The sequence below is a fragment of the Hypomesus nipponensis genome, chromosome 5 (assembly GCF_054491055.1).
Source record: "Hypomesus nipponensis isolate SF chromosome 5, ASM5449105v1, whole genome shotgun sequence".
NCBI lineage: Eukaryota > Metazoa > Chordata > Actinopteri > Osmeriformes > Osmeridae > Hypomesus > Hypomesus nipponensis.
The window spans coordinates 2928721-2950541 of record NC_140365.1 but is presented as its reverse complement, the minus strand read 5'-3'; the positions used below and the strand labels follow the sequence as shown (position 1 = coordinate 2950541).

The window sequence follows — 21821 nt, the reverse complement described above, 5'->3', positions numbered from 1 at the left end:
TTGGACAGCACCGCTGTGCAGTTTCAAGGTGCAAAAAGGCAAGAATTCATTAATTTGATTTGGCTTTGAGGGTGTTCGAGTCTGGGTGGATGAACATGAGTATTTGATGGACAGAATATTAGCGGGTAAACAATGCATATGATCGATATTTTATGCTGAGCTTGCATAGTGTATTAACAGTAAAGGCGGATGCAACTTTGGAATAATTAAGGTAAATCAAAATTGCTAGAAGCGCGTGTGCCCAATGACACATAAAATCACATTGTATGAACAAGATCAGTGGCTGACAATTGTTTTCTTAAAACTTGCAAAACCTCACCTGCTGACTCTCGAACGTCCACGCGCTGTCAGGAAGTGATGCGTCAAGCACGTTTATCATGTCCTTAAAGTCAGTGGTGCTGCTGGGCTTCACCATCGTGAAATCACTGAACTCTGACATCGGAGACATACACGACCTGAAGGACTGGCTCTGAGACAACATGTCTCCTCCCAGGACCTCCACATACTTAATAGGCCCGTCACTGTTGAGCTGGATCTGCAGGTTTCTGTTGGGATTCTTGTATCCGTCAGAGTCAGCCCGTCTGATACAGCAACTCGAATTGCTCCGACTGTTTTTAGCGCACTTCACCACTAAGATGAGGAAAGTCAACAAAGACAACACTGACACGGAGGCCAGAGAGACGATCAGATAAAAAGTGATTTTACTGTTCCGTTTGCTCGGCTCTGAAGTTTTCAAGTGAAAGTCTGAGATGGGCTCGTGAAGCCCGTCCTCTACCAGTATGTTGACAGTGACTGTGGTGGACTGGACGGGTTCCCCGTTGTCCTTTATCTCTATAAGCAGCCTCTGAGAGGAGTCATCCTGCTCTGAAACAGCGCGTTTAGTCCTCACCTCCCCTGTGTACAGATTCACGCTGAACAGAGAGGCGTCTGTGGCCTCCGCCAGTCTATAAGAAACCCAGGCGTTATGGCCCGAGTCAACGTCCACTGCCGTTACTTTGGTGACGAGGTGGCCTGCTTTAGCGAACCGGGGCATCTTCTGGTGGGAGACAGAGCCCATGACAGCGGAGGGGTAAATAACAGAAGGGGCATTGTCGTTCTGGTCCAAGATAAAAACATGAACCGTGACGTTGCTGCTCAGAGACGGAGAACCCTGGTCCTTCACTTGAACCGTTATCTGGAAACGTTGAACTTTTTCGTAATCGAATGAGCTCATACTGTAGATGGTGCCGTTGTCTGAATTGATGTAGAAGTATGACGACGCTGGGATATTTTGAAATGTGGAGTCTACGATGGAATAAGAGAGCAACGCGTTCTTAGCCTGGTCCTTATCAGAGGCACTAACTGAAAATAAAGACGCACCTGCCGCATTGTTTTCTTTGATGTAAATGTCATATGAAGTCTGAGTGAATATTGGGTAGTTGTCATTAACATCTAATACTTTAACATTGACAGACTTTGTAATTTTAAGAGGAGGTGTGCCCTCGTCAGTAGCTACTATTTCAATCTCATATTCAGGATTAACTTCACGGTCTAAAACGGATTTTGTTACCAAAGAATAGTGATTATCAAATGAAGGTTTTAACTCGAATGGGTAGCCAGTAGGGATTTCTACGTTTACATGGCCATTTTTACCTGAGTCTGAATCTTGTACATTTATCAAAGCTATCACTGTCCCGAGAGGTGCGTTTTCTTTCACAGGACTAGGCAGTGACGTTAGAATAACAACTGGTGCGTTATCATTTTCGTCTATTATATCTACCTGCACAGACGCGTGTCCTTCTAGTTCTGGATTGCCTTTGTCTTTAGCGCGTACATCAAATGTGTACGATTTACTCGTTTCATAATCGAGAGTCCCCACAACTGTAATCTCTCCAGATTCACAGTTTACAGCAAATGCTTTTTTCACCGCATCAGATGTGTGCGTCCCAAAGCCATATTCAATTTCACCGTTTAGTCCATCATCTAAGTCGGTGGCTTTAACATTTAGAACACTTAAGCCATGGATAGCATTTTCATAAACCTGAGTTTTGTAAGTTGCTTGTTCAAATTGGGGCTCGTTGTCATTAGTGTCTTTAACATTAACACGAATTAGTGTAGTGCCCGATCTTACCGGGTTCCCTCCATCTAATGCAGTCAACACAATCTGATGAACAGACTGCTTCTCTCTGTCTAAAGCTTTGTCTAATATTAACTCTGGCACCCTGTTTCCGTTTTGAAGAGTTTTCACGTTCAGTTTAAAATAGTTATTCTTATTAATCTCATATGACTGCAAGCCGTTGCTCCCAACATCGGGATCTTCTGCGCTTTCCAGAGGAAAACGAGCCCCCGACGTGCTAGATTCTGCTATACTCAATATGCTTTCTTTTGTGTGAAAACTAGGCGCATTGTCATTTATATCCTGCAGTTCAATTTCCACACGATGCAACTGTAAGGGGTTTTCAATCACTACTTGTACGGGCATCAGACAAGCAGAGTTTTGTCCGCAAAGCGTCTCTCGGTCAATTCTCTCATTTATTACGAGCTCACCTTTACTTAAATCCACAGTGAAGTACTGCTTCCCATCTTGAGATGATGCTATCCGCAAATTACGCTCATAGATCTCAGAAAGATCCAAACCCAGATCTTTTGCTAGATTTCCAACGACTGAACCCTCTTTCAGCTCCTCGGGTATGTTGTACCGAATCTGTGCCGCTATTGTATTCCACGAGACGAAATAGAAAAGCAAGGGCGCGAGCCATCCCGAAAGCAGTTTATTCCTCCAGCTTCTCATTTCCCTGAATAAAGTGTCCCATCAATGAGACTAAGATAATAAAAAAAAACGACATAAACCATGTTAGATGTTCCACCGCAGGGAAGAATACTCCGTTATATGGACTGACATAATGATCACACAGGAAAGACACATCTCTCCCACCACTGATCAGCGTAGACGATGCTACGGGGGTTGGGAAAAGATCTCTTTGTGCAGCTCTGCACGCTATTGGTGGACAACACAAGCATACACAAACCAATAGCTATGAGGAGTAAACTTAAAGGTACAGGACGCTGTATAACAAGCAAATGCAAACACTATCTGATATTTGAATGGGGCTTTGTGGTTAAAATCCATTGTCTAGCGTTTATTAATGATAGTGATTCATTAAATCAATATTAATGCCCCTATTGTGCTGCATCAATGTAGGCTAAATCATGTATAAGATGCCACATTTATAATGGCCAGCATTAGACTTAGCCTGTGGAGGCAGTCGCTGACCACAGCAATGGTGCTGAAATGAAAGGGCAATGAGCGTGTTTGAAAGGCAAGAGCAAAAGGTATCGTAGTGATTCAAGTATTAATCATTGTTTTCGTAGGTTATATCACACACAATATCAAATTCAAGTTACGCATCAAAAATGAACGATAACTGTGTGACGCGTAGTACAGAATGGCAAAATAAGGTGGACAATCTGAGTAAATGTAGCCAGCTGCTTGTAATAAAAGGGAATGTTTTAAACGTATTTTTTAACGATTATGACGCAAGCCATAACGTTCTGCCAACAAATAAATAAACAGTTGGAACAAAGAGGGAAATATATTCATTAAAAACCTCACCTGCTGACTCTCGAACGTCCACGCGCTGTCAGGTAGCGATGCGTCTAGCACGTTTATCATGTCCTTAAAGTCAGTGGTGCTGCTGGGCTTCACCATGGTGAAATCACTGAACTCTGACATCGGAGACATACACGACCTAAAGGACTGGCTCTGAGACAACATGTCTCCTCCCAGGACCTCCACATACTTAATAGGCCCGTCACTGTTGAGCTGGATCTGCAGGTTTCTGTTGGGATTCTTGTATCCGTCAGAGTCAGCCCGTCTGATACAGCAGCTCGAGTTGCTCCGACTGTTTCTAGCGCACTTCACCACTAAGATGAGGAAAGTCAACAAAGACAACACTGACACGGAGGCCAGAGAGACGATCAGATAAAAAGTGATTTTACTGTTCCGTTTGCTCGGCTCTGAAGTTTTCAAGTGAAAGTCTGAGATGGGCTCGTGAAGCCCGTCCTCTACCAGTATGTTGACAGTGACAGTTGTGGAATGGACGGGTTCCCCGTTGTCCTTTATCTCTATAAGCAGCCTCTGAGAGGAGTCATCCTGCTCTGAAACAGCGCGTTTAGTCCTCACCTCCCCTGTGTACAGATTCACGCTGAACAGAGAGGCGTCTGTGGCCTCCGCCAGTCTATAGGAAACCCAGGCGTTATGGCCCGAGTCAGCGTCCACTGCCGTTACTTTGGTGACGAGGTGGCCTGCTTTAGCGAACCGGGGCATCTTCTGGTGGGAGACAGAGCCCATGACGGCGGAGGGGTAGATAACAGAAGGGGCATTGTCGTTCTGGTCCAGGATAAAAACATGAACCGTGACGTTGCTGCTCAGAGACGGAGAGCCGTGGTCCTTTGCTTGCACCTGAATCTGAAACACCTTCAGCTTCTCGTAGTCAAACGAGTGCATGCTGTAGATGCTGCCGTTGTCTGAGTTGATGTAAACATAAGACGAGGCAGAAACGTCCTGCACTTTCGTGTCTAGTATAGAGTATGATATCTTGGCATTTTCTCCTGTATCTGGATCAGAGGCGGTTACTGAAAACAATATCGATCCCGGGGTTGCGTTTTCTTTCACATACACCGTATATAACGTCTGAGAGAAAACCGGGGGATTATCGTTAACATCGAGAACTCTTACCGTAATGATCTGCCTTGATGATAGAGGGGGTGTCCCAGAATCCTCTGCTACTATCTCTATTCTGTACTCTGGATTTGATTCCCTGTCCAGCGTGATATCAGTAAGCAAAGCGTAATTGTTAGACATTGATTGCTTTAATTTAAATGGAATGCCGGGTGGTAAAGTTAGACTAACTTTACCGTTATCGCCTGAATCTAAATCTTTTGTTCGTAGGAGAGCTACAACAGTGCCGATTGTTGCGTCTTCTTTGACAGGGTTGGGTTTAGATTTCAGAATGATTTCGGGGACATTGTCGTTCACATCAATTATGTCTATTTCAACTGTACACAGTCCATGCATTGCAAGAGTTCCTTTGTCTGTTGCAAGAACATCAAATTTATGAAAGCTTGCATTTTCAAAATCTAGCTTTCCATGCACAGCTATTTCTCCCGTTTCAGAATCAACTGTAAACAGATTCTGAATAAATTCAGGAGTGTGCGGCTCAAAAGTGTAAACTATTTCTCCATTGACACCTTCGTCTAGATCTAAAGCTTTAACGGTTAGAATAATGGTTCCGACCTGGGTGCTTTCTAGCAGTTTTGCGTCATAAAGTGACTTTTCAAATGAAGGTGCATTGTCATTATGATCTAGAACTCGAACAACTATTTCTGTTGTACCAGATCTCGCTGGATTTCCACCATCTACAGCCGTTAGATATAGAGTGTGTGTTGCTAATTGTTCTCTGTCTAACATTTTATCTAAAACTAACTCGGGAACTTTTGTACCATCCTTGTTAGTTTTGACATTCAAATTAAAATGTCCATTTTTACTGAGTGTGTATGAGCGTATGGAATTAGAGCCCACGTCCGGGTCTTGAGCTGAATCTAAACGAAACTTTACACCCGGTACGGTAGACTCAGCAACGCTCAAGATATTCTGGTTGCTTTGAAAAACAGGCGAATTGTCATTTATGTCATTTATCTCAATTTCAACACGATGCATCTGAAGTGGGTTTTCTACGATAGCTTCTAAAGGCAACAGACAACCGGCGCTTTGTCCACATAGGCTCTCTCTGTCTATCCTCTCATTAACAATGAGCTCGCCTTTCCCCATGTCCACCGTGAAATACTGCTTACCGCCCTCTGAGTCTATTCTTAGTTCACGGTCATAAATCTCTGAAATTTCCAATCCCAAATCTTTAGCTAAATTTCCAACAACGGATCCCACGTTCATCTCCTCTGGAATTGAGTAGCGAGTTTGCGCCTCCGTTATATTCCACATGAGAGAGAGCAATATCACCGTCCGCAAATGTAAAAACATCGTTCCAAATAGGATTCCCATGCTTGAGAAAAAGAACAGTTGCCAGATGTCTTAATTTGTTAGACATTGCCAGTGTAATAACAGTCAAGAGATCTTACTGATCATCGCTGCACAAACGGTTTGTAATTTCCATTCTGCGGTTGCAGCTCCGTCCTTCTCAGCCCTAGTCATTGCACGATTATGGTGCTGTAGCCTAAGGAGGGAGCAGATCTCTTTGTGCATCTCGGTATGCTATTGGTACTCTAATGCTCCAATAGACTGTGAGCAGTGCTGCTCCTTAAACACACAGTACGGTATGTGAGGCATGATGTGAAGCTTGAGGTCTTACAGAAAGTTATGTCAACGTACAGTTTTACAATAGTATTTGTTTGAAGTCTAACACTGAGAATGATTTAAATTCAAGATACAAGATACACATTTTGATGTTGAAAGATTAGAATATGGCAAGATACAAAAAAGAACGAATGTGAAAGCAGTGAACAGCTTTTCAAAACTGTATTTACCATAAAAGCCGTGGAAGTTATCAATATGCAGTGTATTCAGCATCAAGAAACAACGACTATCTAACATAATCCAATTGCTTATTATATTTCAGCACAAACAATGAAGGTCATATCTTTCAGACATGTATATTAAGATTATAACTGTCGTATGTAAAAAAAAAAAACGTAATCACTGAAAAATCTGTTTCCGGTTAACATGTTATAGGCGTAATATTATGATGACACAGAAGTCAAAACACGAGGAACAGAAAATCAGAACCATGGACAGCGCCACACTCAAGTCCCGAGGGCGAGCGAGCAGCACAGCCCCTCAAAATGTCCTCGTTTCCTCAAGAGCAAAAACAACTTAGCATTAATGATGAAGGGGATAGTCCTTCTAATTATTCGTGTTACTAACCTAAAACGTAAAAAGAGTAGGAGAAGAACCCAGTTTTATCAAATGCAATGGACCCAGGCTGACAAGAAAATAAGTTGAAAGAAAAAGATGATTAAGCTACTGCGGACATTAGGCTCGAAAACGTCAAACCGCATTACAAATACAAATATATCGAATTAACGACGACTTGGTCACCAAGCAGACGAGAACTAATACAAATGTTGTGCCGAGCTTACCTGCTGACTCTCGAACGTCCACGCGCTGTCAGGAAGTGATGCGTCAAGCACGTTTATCATGTCCTTAAAGTCAGTGGTGCTGCTGGGCTTCACCATGGTGAAATCACTGAACTCTGACATCGGAGACATACACGACCTGAAGGACTGGCTCTGAGACAACATGTCTCCTCCCAGGACCTCCACATACTTAATAGGCCCGTCACTGTTGAGCTGGATCTGCAGGTTTCTGTTGGGATTCTTGTATCCGTCAGAGTCAGCCCGTCTGATACAGCAACTCGAATTGCTCCGACTGTTTTTAGCGCACTTCACCACTAAGATGAGGAAAGTCAACAAAGACATCACTGACACGGAGGCCAGAGAGACAATCAGATAAAAAGTGATTTTACTGTTCCGTTTGCTGGGTTCTGTAGTTTTGAGGTGAAAGTCTGAGATGGGCTCGTGAAGCCCGTCCTCTACCAGTATGTTGACAGTGACAGTTGTGGACTGGACGGGTTCCCCGTTGTCCTTTATCTCTATAAGCAGCCTCTGAGAGGAGTCATCCTGCTCTGAAACAGCGCGTTTAGTCCTCACCTCCCCTGTGTACAGATTCACGCTGAACAGAGAGGCGTCTGTGGCCTCCGCCAGTCTATAGGAAACCCAGGCGTTATGGCCCGAGTCAGCGTCCACTGCCGTTACTTTGGTGACGAGGTGGCCTGCTTTAGCGAACCGGGGCATCTTTTGGTGGGAGACAGAGCCCATGACAGCGGAGGGGTAAATAACAGAAGGGGCATTGTCGTTCTGGTCCAGGATAAAAACATGAACCGTGACGTTGCTGCTCCGAGACGGATAGCCGTGGTCTTTTGCCTGCACCTGAATCTGAAACACCTTCAGCTTCTCATAGTCAAACGAGTGCATGCTGTAGATGCTGCCGTTGTCTGAGTTGACATAAAAATAAGACGAGGTCGAGACGTCCTGTACTTTCGTGCTTAGTATAGAGTATGATATCTTGGCATTTTCTCCTGTATCTGGATCGGATGCAGACACAGAGCAGAGTATAGACCCCGGAGTGAGATTCTCCTTCACGTAAATAGTGTATGATGGCTGACTAAAAACAGGCGAGTTATCATTTACGTCTAAGATACGAACTCTAATTGTTTTCTCTGAGCTGAGAGACGGCGTCCCGGCATCGGATGCTTTAATCTCAACGGCATACTCTGAATTAGTTTCCCGGTCTAGAACTGCATTGGTCACCAAAGCATAGTTGTTAGATATGGATGGTTTTAAAGTAAATGGTAATCCAGACGGTAAACTAATGCTAACTTTACCATTGCTCCCAGAGTCAATGTCTTTGGCGCTGATCAACGCAACAACAGTTCCAACAGGAGCATCTTCTTTAACTGGACTGGGCTGCGATTTCAAAATGATATCGGGGGCATTGTCGTTTAAATCCATGATTTCTACATTTACACTACAGACGCCTTCCATAGAGGGATACCCTTTGTCTGTTGCAAGAATGTCAAATTTAAAGGAATGGCTTGTCTCGTAATCTATGTCTCCCTGTACTTTGACTTCACCTGTCTGGGGATCTATACTTATCATGTCCTGTATTGACTCTGATGTGTGAGGTCCAAATGAATATACTATCTCACTGTTGACTCCTTCATCGAGGTCTATTGCTTTGCTAGTGACAACTACCGTTCCGGCTGGAGTATTTTCAGCTAATTTAACATCATGTGTACTTTCTTCAAAAAATGGCGCATTATCATTTATATCCAGCACGTGAATAGTGATTTCTGCTGTCCCTGATTTCGCTGGAATTCCGCCATCTACTGCTGTGAGCCGTAAGCGGTGAGTGGCCTGTTTTTCTCTATCTAACGCTTTTTCTAAAACCAGTTCTGGAACTTTAGATCCATCTTTCTTTGTTTTAATATCTAAAACGAAATGTTCATTTTTAATGATGGTGTATGAGCGTAACGAGTTGGAGCCAACATCTGGGTCTTGGGCTGACTCTAAACGGAATCTTGCACCTGGCATTTTAGACTCGGGAATATTCAAAACATTTTGACTATTTTGGAAAACTGGTGAATTATCGTTTATGTCCTGTATCTCGATCTCAGCTCGATACATCTGCAGTGGGTTTTCTACGATAGCTTCTAAAGGCAACAGACAACCGGCGCTTTGTCCACACAGGCTCTCTCTGTCTATCCTCTCATTAACAATGAGCTCGCCTTTCCCCATGTCCACAGTGAAATACTGCTTACCGCCATCAGAGGTAATTCTCAGTTTACGATCAGAAATCTCCAAGATTTGCAAACCAAGATCTTTCGCAATGTTCCCAACAACGGATCCCATATCTAGCTCCTCGGGAACGGTGTAGCGCGTCTGCGCCTCTATTGTATTCCATAGCAGCGAGGACAGCAGCAACACGCACCAAAGTAACACCCTTATCTTCATTAAAGTTTCCATTTCCACGAACGTATCTTTAGATTAGGCAAATGTTTTATATTCCAATGCATTGCAGGACGACGAAGCCTACTGAAAGCTATTATTTTCAATAAACTGAACAACGTTCTCCTTTCTCTGTATCCGAGTGAAGCTCCGTCTCCTTCAGCTCTATAAGCATTATGTTGTGGATTGGGTGGAGGAGGAGGGACTAGATCTCTTTGTACAGTTCAGCACATGATTGGTTCAGAGCGCTCCAATGGAGTCTGACTGGGCTCCACCATAAAGAGACAGCGCAGTACAGAGTGCAGCTCATTTAGTAGCTTTTGGAGACAAGGCTGTTCTCTAACCTTCTTATGTAAATCAATAACGTAAATATGTATATCACTGTGGGTGTGACAAAGTAATACATTGATGTTTGCTAATAAAGTTAAATGGTCTTGAAAGGTACAATAAATCAAAAGCACAATATACATGGAAGCAATAGCACCGTGACAGCCTACTAACGGTTTACTGCTATAGCTGTCACCGTATTTAAACGCCTTTGCCATTTCAGGTCCACGATTCAGGACAGCTCCACATTACCGAGAAGAAGGCCTATCGTATATTGTTTTGGATTTACACCGGATATAAAACAACATACCATGTCAAATTAATTAAATAAACCTACATTCAATTAATAAAAAAAATAATACGTTCCTACTTGTGCACAAAATAAAAATAAAATACAAACACTTCAAGCACACCAAACCCATGACATGAACAATAAAATAGAGAATTGCCGAGCTCACCTGCTGACTCTCGAACGTCCACGCACTGTCAGGTAGCGATGCGTCAAGCACGTTTATCATGTCCTTAAAGTCAGTGGTGCTGCTGGGCTTAACCATGGTGAAATCACTGAACTCTGACATCGGAGACATACACGACCTGAAGGACTGGCTCTGAGACAACATGTCTCCTCCCAGGACCTCCACATACTTAATTGGCCCGTCACTGTTGAGCTGGATCTGCAGGTTTCTGTTGGGATTCTTGTATCCGTCAGAGTCAGCCCGTCTGATACAGCAACTCGAATTGCTACGACTATTTCTAGCGCACTTCACCACTAATATGAGGAAAGTCAACAAAGACAACACTGACACGGAGGCCAGAGAGACGATCAGATAAAAAGTGATTTTACTGTTCCGTTTGCTCGGCTCTGATGTTTTCAAGTGAAAGTCTGAGATGGGCTCGTGAAGCCCGTCCTCTACCAGTATGTTGACAGTGACAGTTGTGGACTGGACGGGTTCCCCGTTGTCCTTTATCTCTATAAGCAGCCTCTGAGAGGAGTCATCCTGCTCTGAAACAGCGCGTTTAGTCCTCACCTCCCCTGTGTACAGATTCACGCTGAACAGAGAGGCGTCTGTGGCCTCCGCCAGTCTATAGGAAACCCAGGCGTTATGGCCCGAGTCAGCGTCCACTGCCGTTACTTTGGTGACGAGGTGGCCTGCTTTAGAGAACCGGGGCATCTTCTGGTGGGAGACAGAGCCCATGACGGCGAAGGGATAAATAACAGAAGGGGCATTGTCGTTCTGGTCCAAGATAAAAACATGAACCGTGACGTTGCTGCTCAGAGACGGAGAGCCGTGGTCCTTTGCTTGCACCTGAATCTGAAACACCTTCAGCTTCTCGTAGTCAAACGAGTGCATGCTGTAGATGCTGCCGTTGTCTGAGTTGATGTAAACATAAGACGAGGCAGAAACGTCCTGCACTTTCGTGTCTAGTATAGAGTATGATATCTTGGCATTTTCTCCTGTATCTGGATCAGAGGCGGTTACTGAAAACAATATCGATCCCGGGGTTGCGTTTTCTTTCACATACACCGTATATAACGTCTGAGAGAAAACCGGGGGATTATCGTTAACGTCGAGAACTCTTACCGTAATGATCTGCCTTGATGATAGAGGGGGTGTCCCAGAATCCTCTGCTACTATCTCTATTCTGTACTCTGGATTTGATTCCCTGTCCAGTGTGATATCAGTAAGCAAAGCGTAATTGTTAGACATTGATTGCTTTAATTTAAATGGAATGCCGGGTGGTAAAGTTAGACTAACTTTACCGTTATCGCCTGAATCTAAATCTTTTGCTCGTAGAAGAGCTACAACAGTGCCAATTGGTGCGTCTTCTCTGACAGGGTTGGGTTTAGATTTCAAAATTACCTCAGGGATATTGTCGTTCACATCTATTACGTCTATTTCAACTGTACAAAGTCCTTGCATTGCAAGAGGTCCTTTGTCTGTTGCAACAACATCAAATTTATGAACACCTGCATTTTCAAAATCTATCTTGCCACGGACACCGATTTCTCCCGTTTCAGAATCAATTGAGAACAGATTCTGAATGAATTCAAGTGTGTGTGGCTCAAAAGAATATAATATTTCGCCATTGACACCTTCGTCTAGATCTAAAGCTTTAACGGTTAGAATAATGGTCCCAACTTGGGTGTTTTCTAGCAGTTTTGCGTCATAAAGTGACTTTTCAAATGTAGGTGCGTTGTCATTATGATCTAGAACTCGAACAATGATTTCTGTTGTGCCGGATCTTGCTGGATTTCCGCCATCTACGGCCGTCAGATAGAGAGTGTGTGTTGCTATTTGCTCTCTGTCTAACGTTTTATGTAAAACTAACTCGGGAACTTTATTCCCATCCTTAGTTTTAATATTTAAAGTAAAATGTTCGTTTTTACTGAGTGTATATGAGCGTACTGTATTTGAGCCCACATCCGGGTCTTGAGCTGAATCTAAACGAAACTTTACACCCGGTACGGTAGACTCAGCAACGCTCAAGATATTCTGGTTGCTTTGAAAAACAGGTGAATTGTCATTTATGTCATTTATCTCAATTTCAACACGATGCATCTGAAGTGGGTTTTCTACTATAGCTTCTAAAGGCAACAGACAACCGGCGCTTTGTCCACATAGGCTCTCTCTGTCTATTCTCTCATTAACAATGAGCTCGCCTTTCCCCAAGTCCACAGTGAAATACTGCTTACCGCCCTCTGAGTCTATTCTTAGTTCACGGTCATAAATCTCTGAAATTTCCAATCCCAAATCTTTAGCTAAATTTCCAACAACGGATCCCACGTTCATCTCCTCTGGAATTGAGTAGCGAGTTTGCGCCTCCGTTATATTCCACATGAGAGAGAGCAATATCACCGTCCGCAAATGTAAAAACATCGTTCCAAATAGGATTCCCATGCTTGAGAAAAAGAACAGTTGCCAGATGTCTTAATTTGTTAGACATTGCCAGTGTAATAACAGTCAAGAGATCTTACTGATCATCGCTGCACAAACGGTTTGTAATTTCCATTCTGCGGTTGCAGCTCCGTCCTTCTCAGCCCTAGTCATTGCACGATTATGGTGCTGTAGCCTAGGGAGGGAGCAGATCTCTTTGTGAATCTCGGTATGCTATTGGTACTCTAATGCTCCAATAGACTGTGAGCAGTGCTGCTCCTTAAACACACAGTACGGTATGTGAGGCATGATGTGAAGCTTGAGGTCTTACAGAAAGTTATGTCAACGTACAGTTTTACAATAGTATTTGTTTGAAGTCTAACACTGAGAATGGTTTAAATTCAAGATACAAGATACAAATTTTGATGTTGAAAGATACGAATATGGCAAGATACAAAAAAGAACGAATGTGAAAGCAGTGAACAGCTTTTCAAAACTGTATTTACCATAAAAGCCGTGGACGTTATCAATATGCAGTGGATTCAGCATCAAGAAACAACGACTATCGAACATAATCCAATTGCTTATTATATTTCAGCACAAACAATGAAGGTCATATCTTTCAGACATGTATATTAAGATTATAACTGTCGTATGTAAAAAAAAAACGTAATCACTGAAAAATCTGTTTCCGGTTAACATGTTATAGGCGTAATATTATGATGACACAGAAGTCAAAACACGAGGAACAGAAAATCAGAACCATGGACAGCGCCACACTCAAGTCCCGAGGGCGAGCGAGCAGCACAGCCCCTCAAAATGCCCTCGTTTCCTCAAGAGCAAAAACAACTTAGCATTAATGATGAAGGGGATAGTCCTTCTAATTATTCGTGTTACTAACCTAAAACGTAAAAAGAGTAAGAGAAGAACCCAGTTTTATCAAATGCAATGGACCCAGGCTGACAAGAAAATAAGTTGAAAGAAAAAGATGATTAAGCTACTGCGGACATTAGGCTCGAAAACGTCAAACCGCATTACAAATACAAATATATCGAATTAACGACGACTTGGTCACCAAGCAGACGAGAACTAATACAAATGTTGTGCCGAGCTTACCTGCTGACTCTCGAACGTCCACGCGCTGTCAGGAAGTGATGCGTCAAGCACGTTTATCATGTCCTTAAAGTCAGTGGTGCTGCTGGGCTTAACCATGGTGAAATCACTGAACTCTGACATCGGAGACATACACGACCTGAAGGACTGGCTCTGAGACAACATGTCTCCTCCCAGGACCTCCACATACTTAATAGGCCCGTCACTGTTGAGCTGGATCTGCAGGTTTCTGTTGGGATTCTTGTATCCGTCAGAGTCAGCCCGTCTGATACAGCAACTCGAATTGCTCCGACTGTTTTTAGCGCACTTCACCACTAAGATGAGGAAAGTCAACAAAGACAACACTGACACGGAGGCCAGAGAGACGATCAGATAAAAAGTGATTTTACTGTTCCGTTTGCTCGGCTCTGAAGTTTTCAAGTGAAAGTCCGAGATGGGCTCGTGAAGCCCGTCCTCTACCAGTATGTTGACAGTGACAGTTGTGGACTGGACGGGTTCCCCGTTGTCCTTTATCTCTATAAGCAGCCTCTGAGAGGAGTCATCCTGCTCTGAAACAGCGCGTTTAGTCCTCACCTCCCCTGTGTACAGATTCACGCTGAACAGAGAGGCGTCTGTGGCCTCCGCCAGTCTATAGGAAACCCAGGCGTTATGGCCCGAGTCAGCGTCCACTGCCGTTACTTTGGTGACGAGGTGGCCTGCTTTAGCAAATCGGGGCATCTTCTGGTGGGAGACAGAGCCCATGACAGCGGAGGGGTAAATAACAGAAGGGGCATTGTCGTTCTGGTCCAGGATAAAAACATGAACCGTGACGTTGCTGCTCAGAGACGGAGAGCCGTGGTCCTTTGCCTGCACCTTAATCTGAAACACCTTCAGCTTCTCATAGTCAAACGAATGCATGCTGTAGATGCTGCCGTTGTCTGAGTTTACGTAAAAATAAGACGAGGTCGAGACGTCCTGTACTTTCGTGCTTAGTATAGAGTATGATATCTTGGCATTTTCTCCTGTATCTGGATCAGATGCAGAGACGGAGCAGAGTATAGACCCCGGAGTGAGATTCTCCTTCACGTAAATAGTGTATGATGGCTGACTAAAAACAGGCGAGTTATCATTTACGTCTAAAATACGAACTCTAATTGTTTTCTCTGAGCTGAGAGACGGCGTCCCGGCATCGGATGCTTTAATCTCAACGGTATACTCTGAATTAGTTTCCCGGTCGAGAACTGCATTGGTCACCAAAGCATAGTTATTAGATATCGATGGTTTTAAAGTAAATGGTAAACCAGACGGTAAACTGATGCTAACTTTACCATTGCTCCCAGAGTCTATGTCTTTGGCGCTGATCAACGCAACAACGGTTCCAACTGGAGAATCTTCTTTAACTGGACTGGGCTGAGATTTCAAAATTATCTCGGGGGCATTGTCGTTTAAATCCATAATGTCTATGTTTATACTGCAGAGGCCTTGCATTGTGGGTACACCCTTGTCTGTTGCAAGAATGTCAAATTTAAAATAATGCCTTGTCTCAAAGTCTAACTCTCCTTTCACTTTTACTTCACCGGTTTGGGGGTCAATACTGATTAGATTCTGTAGTGATTCCTCAGTGTGAGGTCCAAATGAATATACTATCTCACTGTTGACGCCTTCATCTGGGTCTACTGCTTTGCTTTTGACAACAACAGTTCCAGCTGGAGTGTTTTCCGCTAATTTAACGTCATATGTACTTTCTTCAAAAACAGGGGCATTATCATTAATATCCAACACGTAAATAGTGATTTCTGCTGTCCCTGATTTTGCTGGTATTCCACCATCTACGGCTGTGAGCCGTAAGCGATGCGTGGCCTGTTTTTCTCTATCCAACGCTTTTTCTAAAACTAGTTCTGGGACTTTAGATCCATCTTTATTTGTTTTAATATCTAAAACGAAATGTTCGTTTTTACTGATGGTGTATGAGCGTAATGAGTTGGAGCCAACATCTGGGTCTTGGGCTGACTCTAAACGAAATCTTGCACCTGGCAGTGTAGATTCGAAAATATTCAAAACATTTTGACTATTTTGGAAAACTGGAGAATTATCGTTTATGTCCTGTATCTCGATCTCAGCTCGATACATCTGCAGTGGGTTTTCTACGATAGCTTCTAAAGGCAACAGACAACCGGCGCTTTGTCCACATAGGCTCTCTCTGTCTATCCTCTCATTAACAATGAGCTCGCCTTTCCCCATGTCCACAGTGAAATACTGCTTACCGCCATCAGAGGTAATTCTCAGTTTACGATCAGAAATCTCCGAGATTTGCAAACCAAGATCTTTCGCAATGTTCCCAACAACGGATCCCATATCTAGCTCCTCGGGAACGGTGTAGCGCGTCTGCGCCTCTATTGTATTCCATAGCAGCGAGGACAGCAGCAACGCGCACCACAGTAACACCCTTATCTTCATTAAAGTTTCCATTTCCACGAACGTATCCTTAGATTAGGCAAATGTTTTATATTCCAATGCATTGCAGGACGAAGCCAACTGAAAGCTATTATTTTCAATAAACTGAACAACGTGCTCCTATCTCTGTATCCGAGTGAAGCTCCGTCTCCTTCAGCTCTATAAGCATTATGTTGTGGATTGGGTGGAGGAGGAGGGACTAGATCTCTTTGTACAGTTCAGCACATGATTGGTTCAGAGCGCTCCAATGGAGTCTGACTGGGCTCCACCATAAAGAGACAGCGCAGTACAGAGTGCAGCTCATTTAGTAGCATGTGGAGACAAGGCTGTTCTCTAACCTTCTTATGTAAATCAATAACGCAAATAGTCACTATGGGTTTGACACAGTAATAAATGAATGTTTGCTAATGAAGTTAATTGGTCTTAAAAGGTACAACACACCAAAAGCCCCAATATACATGGAAGCAATAGCATCGTGACAGCCTACTAACGGTTTACTGCTATAGCTGTCACCGTAATTAAACGCCTTTGCCATTTCAGGTCCACGATTCAGGACAGCTCCACATTACCGATAAGTAGGCCTATCGTAAATTGTTTTGGATTTACACCTCATATAAAACAACTTACCATGTCTAATTAATTAAATAAACCTCCATTCAATTAATCAAAAAATAATACGTTCCTACTTGTGCACAAAATACAAATAAAATACAAAAACTTCAAGCACAACAAACCCATGACATGAACAAGAAAACAGAGAATTGCCGAGCTCACCTGCTGACTCTCGAACGTCCACGCGCTGTCAGGTAGCGATGCGTCAAGCACGTTTATCATGTCCTTAAAGTCAGTGGTGCTGCTGGGCTTAACCATGGTGAAATCACTGAACTCTGACATCGGAGACATACACGACCTGAAGGACTGGCTCTGAGACAACATGTCTCCTCCCAGGACCTCCACATACTTAATAGGCCCGTCACTGTTGAGCTGGATCTGCAGGTTTCTGTTGGGATTCTTGTATCCGTCAGAGTCAGCCCGTCTGATACAGCAGCTCGAGTTGCTCCGACTGTTTCTAGCGCACTTCACCACTAAGATGAGAAAAGTCAACAAAGACAGCACTGACACGGAGGCGAGAGAGACGATCAGATAAAAAGTGATTTTACTGTTCCGTTTGTTGGGCTCTGAAGTTTTCAAGTGGAAGTCTGAGATGGGCTCGTGAAGCCCGTCCTCTACCAGTATGTTGACAGTGACAGTTGTGGACTGGACGGGTTCCCCGTTGTCCTTTATCTCTATAAGCAGCCTCTGAGAGGAGTCATCCTGCTCTGAAACAACGCGTTTAGTCCTCACCTCCCCTGTGTACAGATTCACGCTGAACAGAGAGGCGTCTGTGGCCTCCGCCAGTCTATAGGAAACCCAGGCGTTATGGCCCGAGTCAGCGTCCACTGCCGTTACTTTGGTGACGAGGTGGCCTGCTTTAGCGAACCGGGGCATCTTCTGGTGGGAGACAGAGCCCATGACAGCGGAGGGGTAAATAACAGAAGGGGCATTGTCGTTCTGGTCCAGGATAAAAACATGAACCGTGACGTTGCTGCTCAGAGACGGAGAGCCGTGGTCCTTTGCCTGCACCTTAATCTGAAACACCTTCAGCTTCTCATAGTCAAACGAATGCATGCTGTAGATGCTGCCGTTGTCTGAGTTTACGTAAAAATAAGACGAGGTCGAGACGTCCTGTACTTTCGTGCTCAATATAGAATATGATATCTTGGCATTTTCTCCTGTATCTGGATCTGATGCAGACACAGAGCAGAGTATAGACCCCGGAGTGAGATTCTCCTTCACATAAATAGTGTATGACGGTTGGCTAAAAACAGGCAAGTTATCATTTACGTCTAAGATACGAACTTTAATTGTTTTCTCTGAGCTGAGAGACGGCGTCCCGGCGTCGGATGCTGTAATCACAACGGCATACTCTGAATTCGTTTCCCGGTCTAAAACTGCATTGGTCACCAAAGCGTAGTTATTAGATATGGATGGTTTTAAAGTAAATGGTAAACCAGACGGTAAACTAATGCTAACTTTACCATTGCTCCCAGAGTCTATGTCTTTAGCGCTGATCAACGCAACAACAGTTCCAACAGGAGCATCTTCCTTAACTGGACTGGGCTGCGATTTCAAAACGATTTCGGGGGCATTGTCGTTCAAATCCGTAACGTCTATATTTACACTACAAATGCCCTGCATTGGGGGTACACCCTTGTCTGTTGCAAGTATGTCAAACTTAAAAGAACGTCTTGTCTCATAGTCTATCTCTCCTTTCACTTTTACTTCACCGGTTTGGGGGTCAATACTGATTAGATTCTGTAGTGATTCCTCAGTGTGAGGTCCAAATGAATATATTATCTCACTGTTGACGCCTTCATCGAGGTCAATTGCTTTGCTAATTACAACTAAAGTACCTGGTGTGGCATTTTCAGCTAGTTTAACGTCATATGTACTTTCTTCAAAAACAGGGGCATTATCATTACTATCCAACACGTGAATAGTGATCTCTGCTGTCCCTGATTTCGCTGGTATTCCACCATCTACTGCTGTGAGCCGTAAGCGGTGCGTGGCCTGTTTTTCTCTATCTAACGCTTTTTCTAAAACCAGTTCTGGAACTTTAGATCCATCTTTCTTTGTTTTAATATCTAAAACGAAATGTTCGTTTTTACTGATGGTGTATGAGCGTAATGAATTGGAGCCAACATCTGGGTCTTGGGCTGACTCTAAACGAAATCTTGCACCTGGCAGTGTAGACTCGGGAACATTTAGTACGTTTTGACTATTTTGGAAAACTGGAGAATTATCGTTTATGTCCTGTATCTCGATCTCAGCTCGATACATCTGCAGTGGGTTTTCTACGATAGCTTCTAAAGGCAACAGACAACCGGCGCTTTGTCCACATAGGCTCTCTCTGTCTATCCTCTCATTAACAATGAGCTCGCCTTTCCCCATGTCCACAGTGAAATACTGCTTACCGCCATCAGAGGTAATTCTCAGTTTACGATCAGAAATCTCCGAGATTTGCAAACCAAGATCTTTCGCAATGTTCCCAACAACGGATCCCATATCTAGCTCCTCGGGAACGGTGTAGCGCGTCTGCGCCTCTATTGTATTCCATAGCAGCGAGGACAGCAGCAACGCGCACCACAGTAACACCCTTATCTTCATTAAAGTTTCCATTTCCACGAACGTATCCTTAGATTAGGCAAATGGGTTATATTCCAATTCATTGCAGGACGACGCAGCAAAATAATTGCTATTATTTTCGATAAAGAAGTGAACAACGTTCTCCTTTCTCTGTATCTGAGTGAAGCTCCGTCTCCTCCAGCTCTATAAGCATTATGTTGTGGATTGGGTGGAGGAGGAGGGACTAGATCTCTTTGTAAAGTTAAGCACATGATTGGTTCACAGCGCTCCAATAGAATCTGACTGGGAGCAGCATAAAGAGACAGCGCAGTACAGAGTGCATTTCATTTAGTAGCATATGGAGACAAGGCTGTTCTCTCACGTTCTTATCTAAATCGATAATGCAAATATGTATATCACTATAAGTTTGACACAGTAATAAATGGATGTTTTGTCATGAAGTTAATTGGTCTTGAAAGGCACAATACACCAACAGCACTAAAATACATGGAAGCAATAGCAACGTGATAGCCTACTGAAGATTTACTGCTATAGCTGTCACCAATAATTAAACTCCGTTGCCATTTCAGGTCCGGTAACAAGTAGCCTAGGCCTGTAGTTCATTTTTAAGATTTACACCTCATATGAAACAGCATACCATGTGAAATGAATAAAAAACTACATTCCATTAATCAAAAATATATGACGTTCCTCCTTGCACAATAGAAGAAAAAACAAGAAAACAACGATTTTTTTAGCTTACCTGCTGACTCTCGAACGTCCACGCGCTGTCAGGAAGTGATGCGTCAAGCACGTTTATCATGTCCTTAAAGTCAGTGGTGCTGCTGGGCTTCACCATGGTGAAATCACTGAACTCTGACATCGGAGACATACACGACCTGAAGGACTGGCTCTGAGACAACATGTCTCCTCCCAGGACCTCCACATACTTAATAGGCCCGTCACTGTTGAGCTGGATTTGCAGATTTCTGTTGGGATTCTTGTATCCGTCAGAGTCAGCCCGTCTGATACAGCAACTAGAGTTGCTCCGACTGTTTCTAGCGCACTTCACCACTAAGATGAGGAAAGTCAACAAAGACAACACTGACACGGAGGCCAGAGAGACGATCTGATAAAAAGTGATTTTACTGTTTCGTTTGCTGGGTTCTGTAGTTTTGAGGTGAAAGTCTGATATGGGCTCGTGAAGCCCGTCCTCTACCAGTATGTTGACAGTGACAGTTGTGGACTGGACGGGTTCCCCGTTGTCCTTTATCTCTATAAGCAGCCTCTGAGAGGAGTCATCCTGCTCTGAAACAGCGCGTTTAGTCCTCACCTCCCCTGTGTACAGATTCACGCTGAACAGAGAGGCGTCTGTGGCCTCCGCCAGTCTATAGGAAACCCAGGCGTTATGGCCCGAGTCAGCGTCCACTGCCGTTACTTTGGTGACGAGGTGGCCTGCTTTAGAGAACCGCGGCATCTTCTGGTGGGAGACAGAGCCCATGACGGCGAAGGGGTAAATAACAGAAGGGGCATTGTCGTTCTGGTCCAGGATAAAAACATGAACCGTGACGTTGCTGCTCAGAGACGGAGAGCCCTGGTCCTTTGCCTGCACCTGAATCTGAAACACCTTCAGCTTCTCATAGTCAAACGAATGCATGCTATAGATGCTGCCGTTGTCTGAGTTGATGTAAACATAAGACGAGGCGGAAACGTCCTGCACTTTCGTGTCTAGTATAGAATATGATATCTTGGCATTTTCTCCTGTATCTGGATCAGTTGCGGTTACTGAACACAATATCGATCCAGGGGTTCCGTTTTCTTTCACATACACCGTATACAACGGCTGGGAGAAAATTGGAGCGTTGTCATTCACATCTAAAATGTCAACCTTTAGTATTTTCTTCGCAGTCAATGACGGCGACCCCAAATCAACTGCGTTTAGAACAACTTCATATTCTCTGTGAGATTCGCGATCCAAAGGACCATTTGTCACCAGTGCGTAACGGTTGGAGGCGGAGGCCTTTAGTGTGAATGGTGGGCCTGGCATCATACTCAACGTAACTTTACCGTTTTTACCAACGTCTAGGTCTTTTGCGCTGATAAGTGCAATGACCATACCAGGAGCTGAGTCCTCAGGTATTGGGCTACTTAAAGACGTTATTATAATTTCGGGAGCATTATCATTAATATCTAAAATATTAATTTTCACAGTACAATGTCCCGCCATTCGTGGAATACCTTTATCTTTTGCCATAACGTCAAATTTATGCAGGGTCGACTGTTCATAGTCTAGCGGTCCTTTGACAGTGATGTCCCCGGTTTCTGAGTCAACGTCAAACATGGCCTTTG

At 43.8% G+C, this 21821-nt stretch overlaps 1 protein-coding gene across 1 annotated transcript; it reads right to left on the bottom strand.

The window, feature by feature from the left end:
• Positions 1-298: 298 nt before the first annotated feature.
• LOC146287794 (protocadherin Fat 4-like) lies at positions 299-21129 on the bottom strand. Its single transcript, XM_084698722.1, has 10 exons — positions 20236-21129; positions 18386-18467; positions 17082-18091; positions 15182-15263; positions 13878-14791; positions 10344-11423; positions 8436-8517; positions 7132-8135; positions 3593-4672; positions 299-1399 (listed from the first exon to the last, which is right to left on the bottom strand). Exons 1-10 carry the CDS (start codon positions 21127-21129, stop codon positions 299-301), a joined length of 7329 nt encoding a protein of 2442 aa, XP_084554848.1.
• Between the last annotated feature and the right edge of the window lie 692 nt (positions 21130-21821).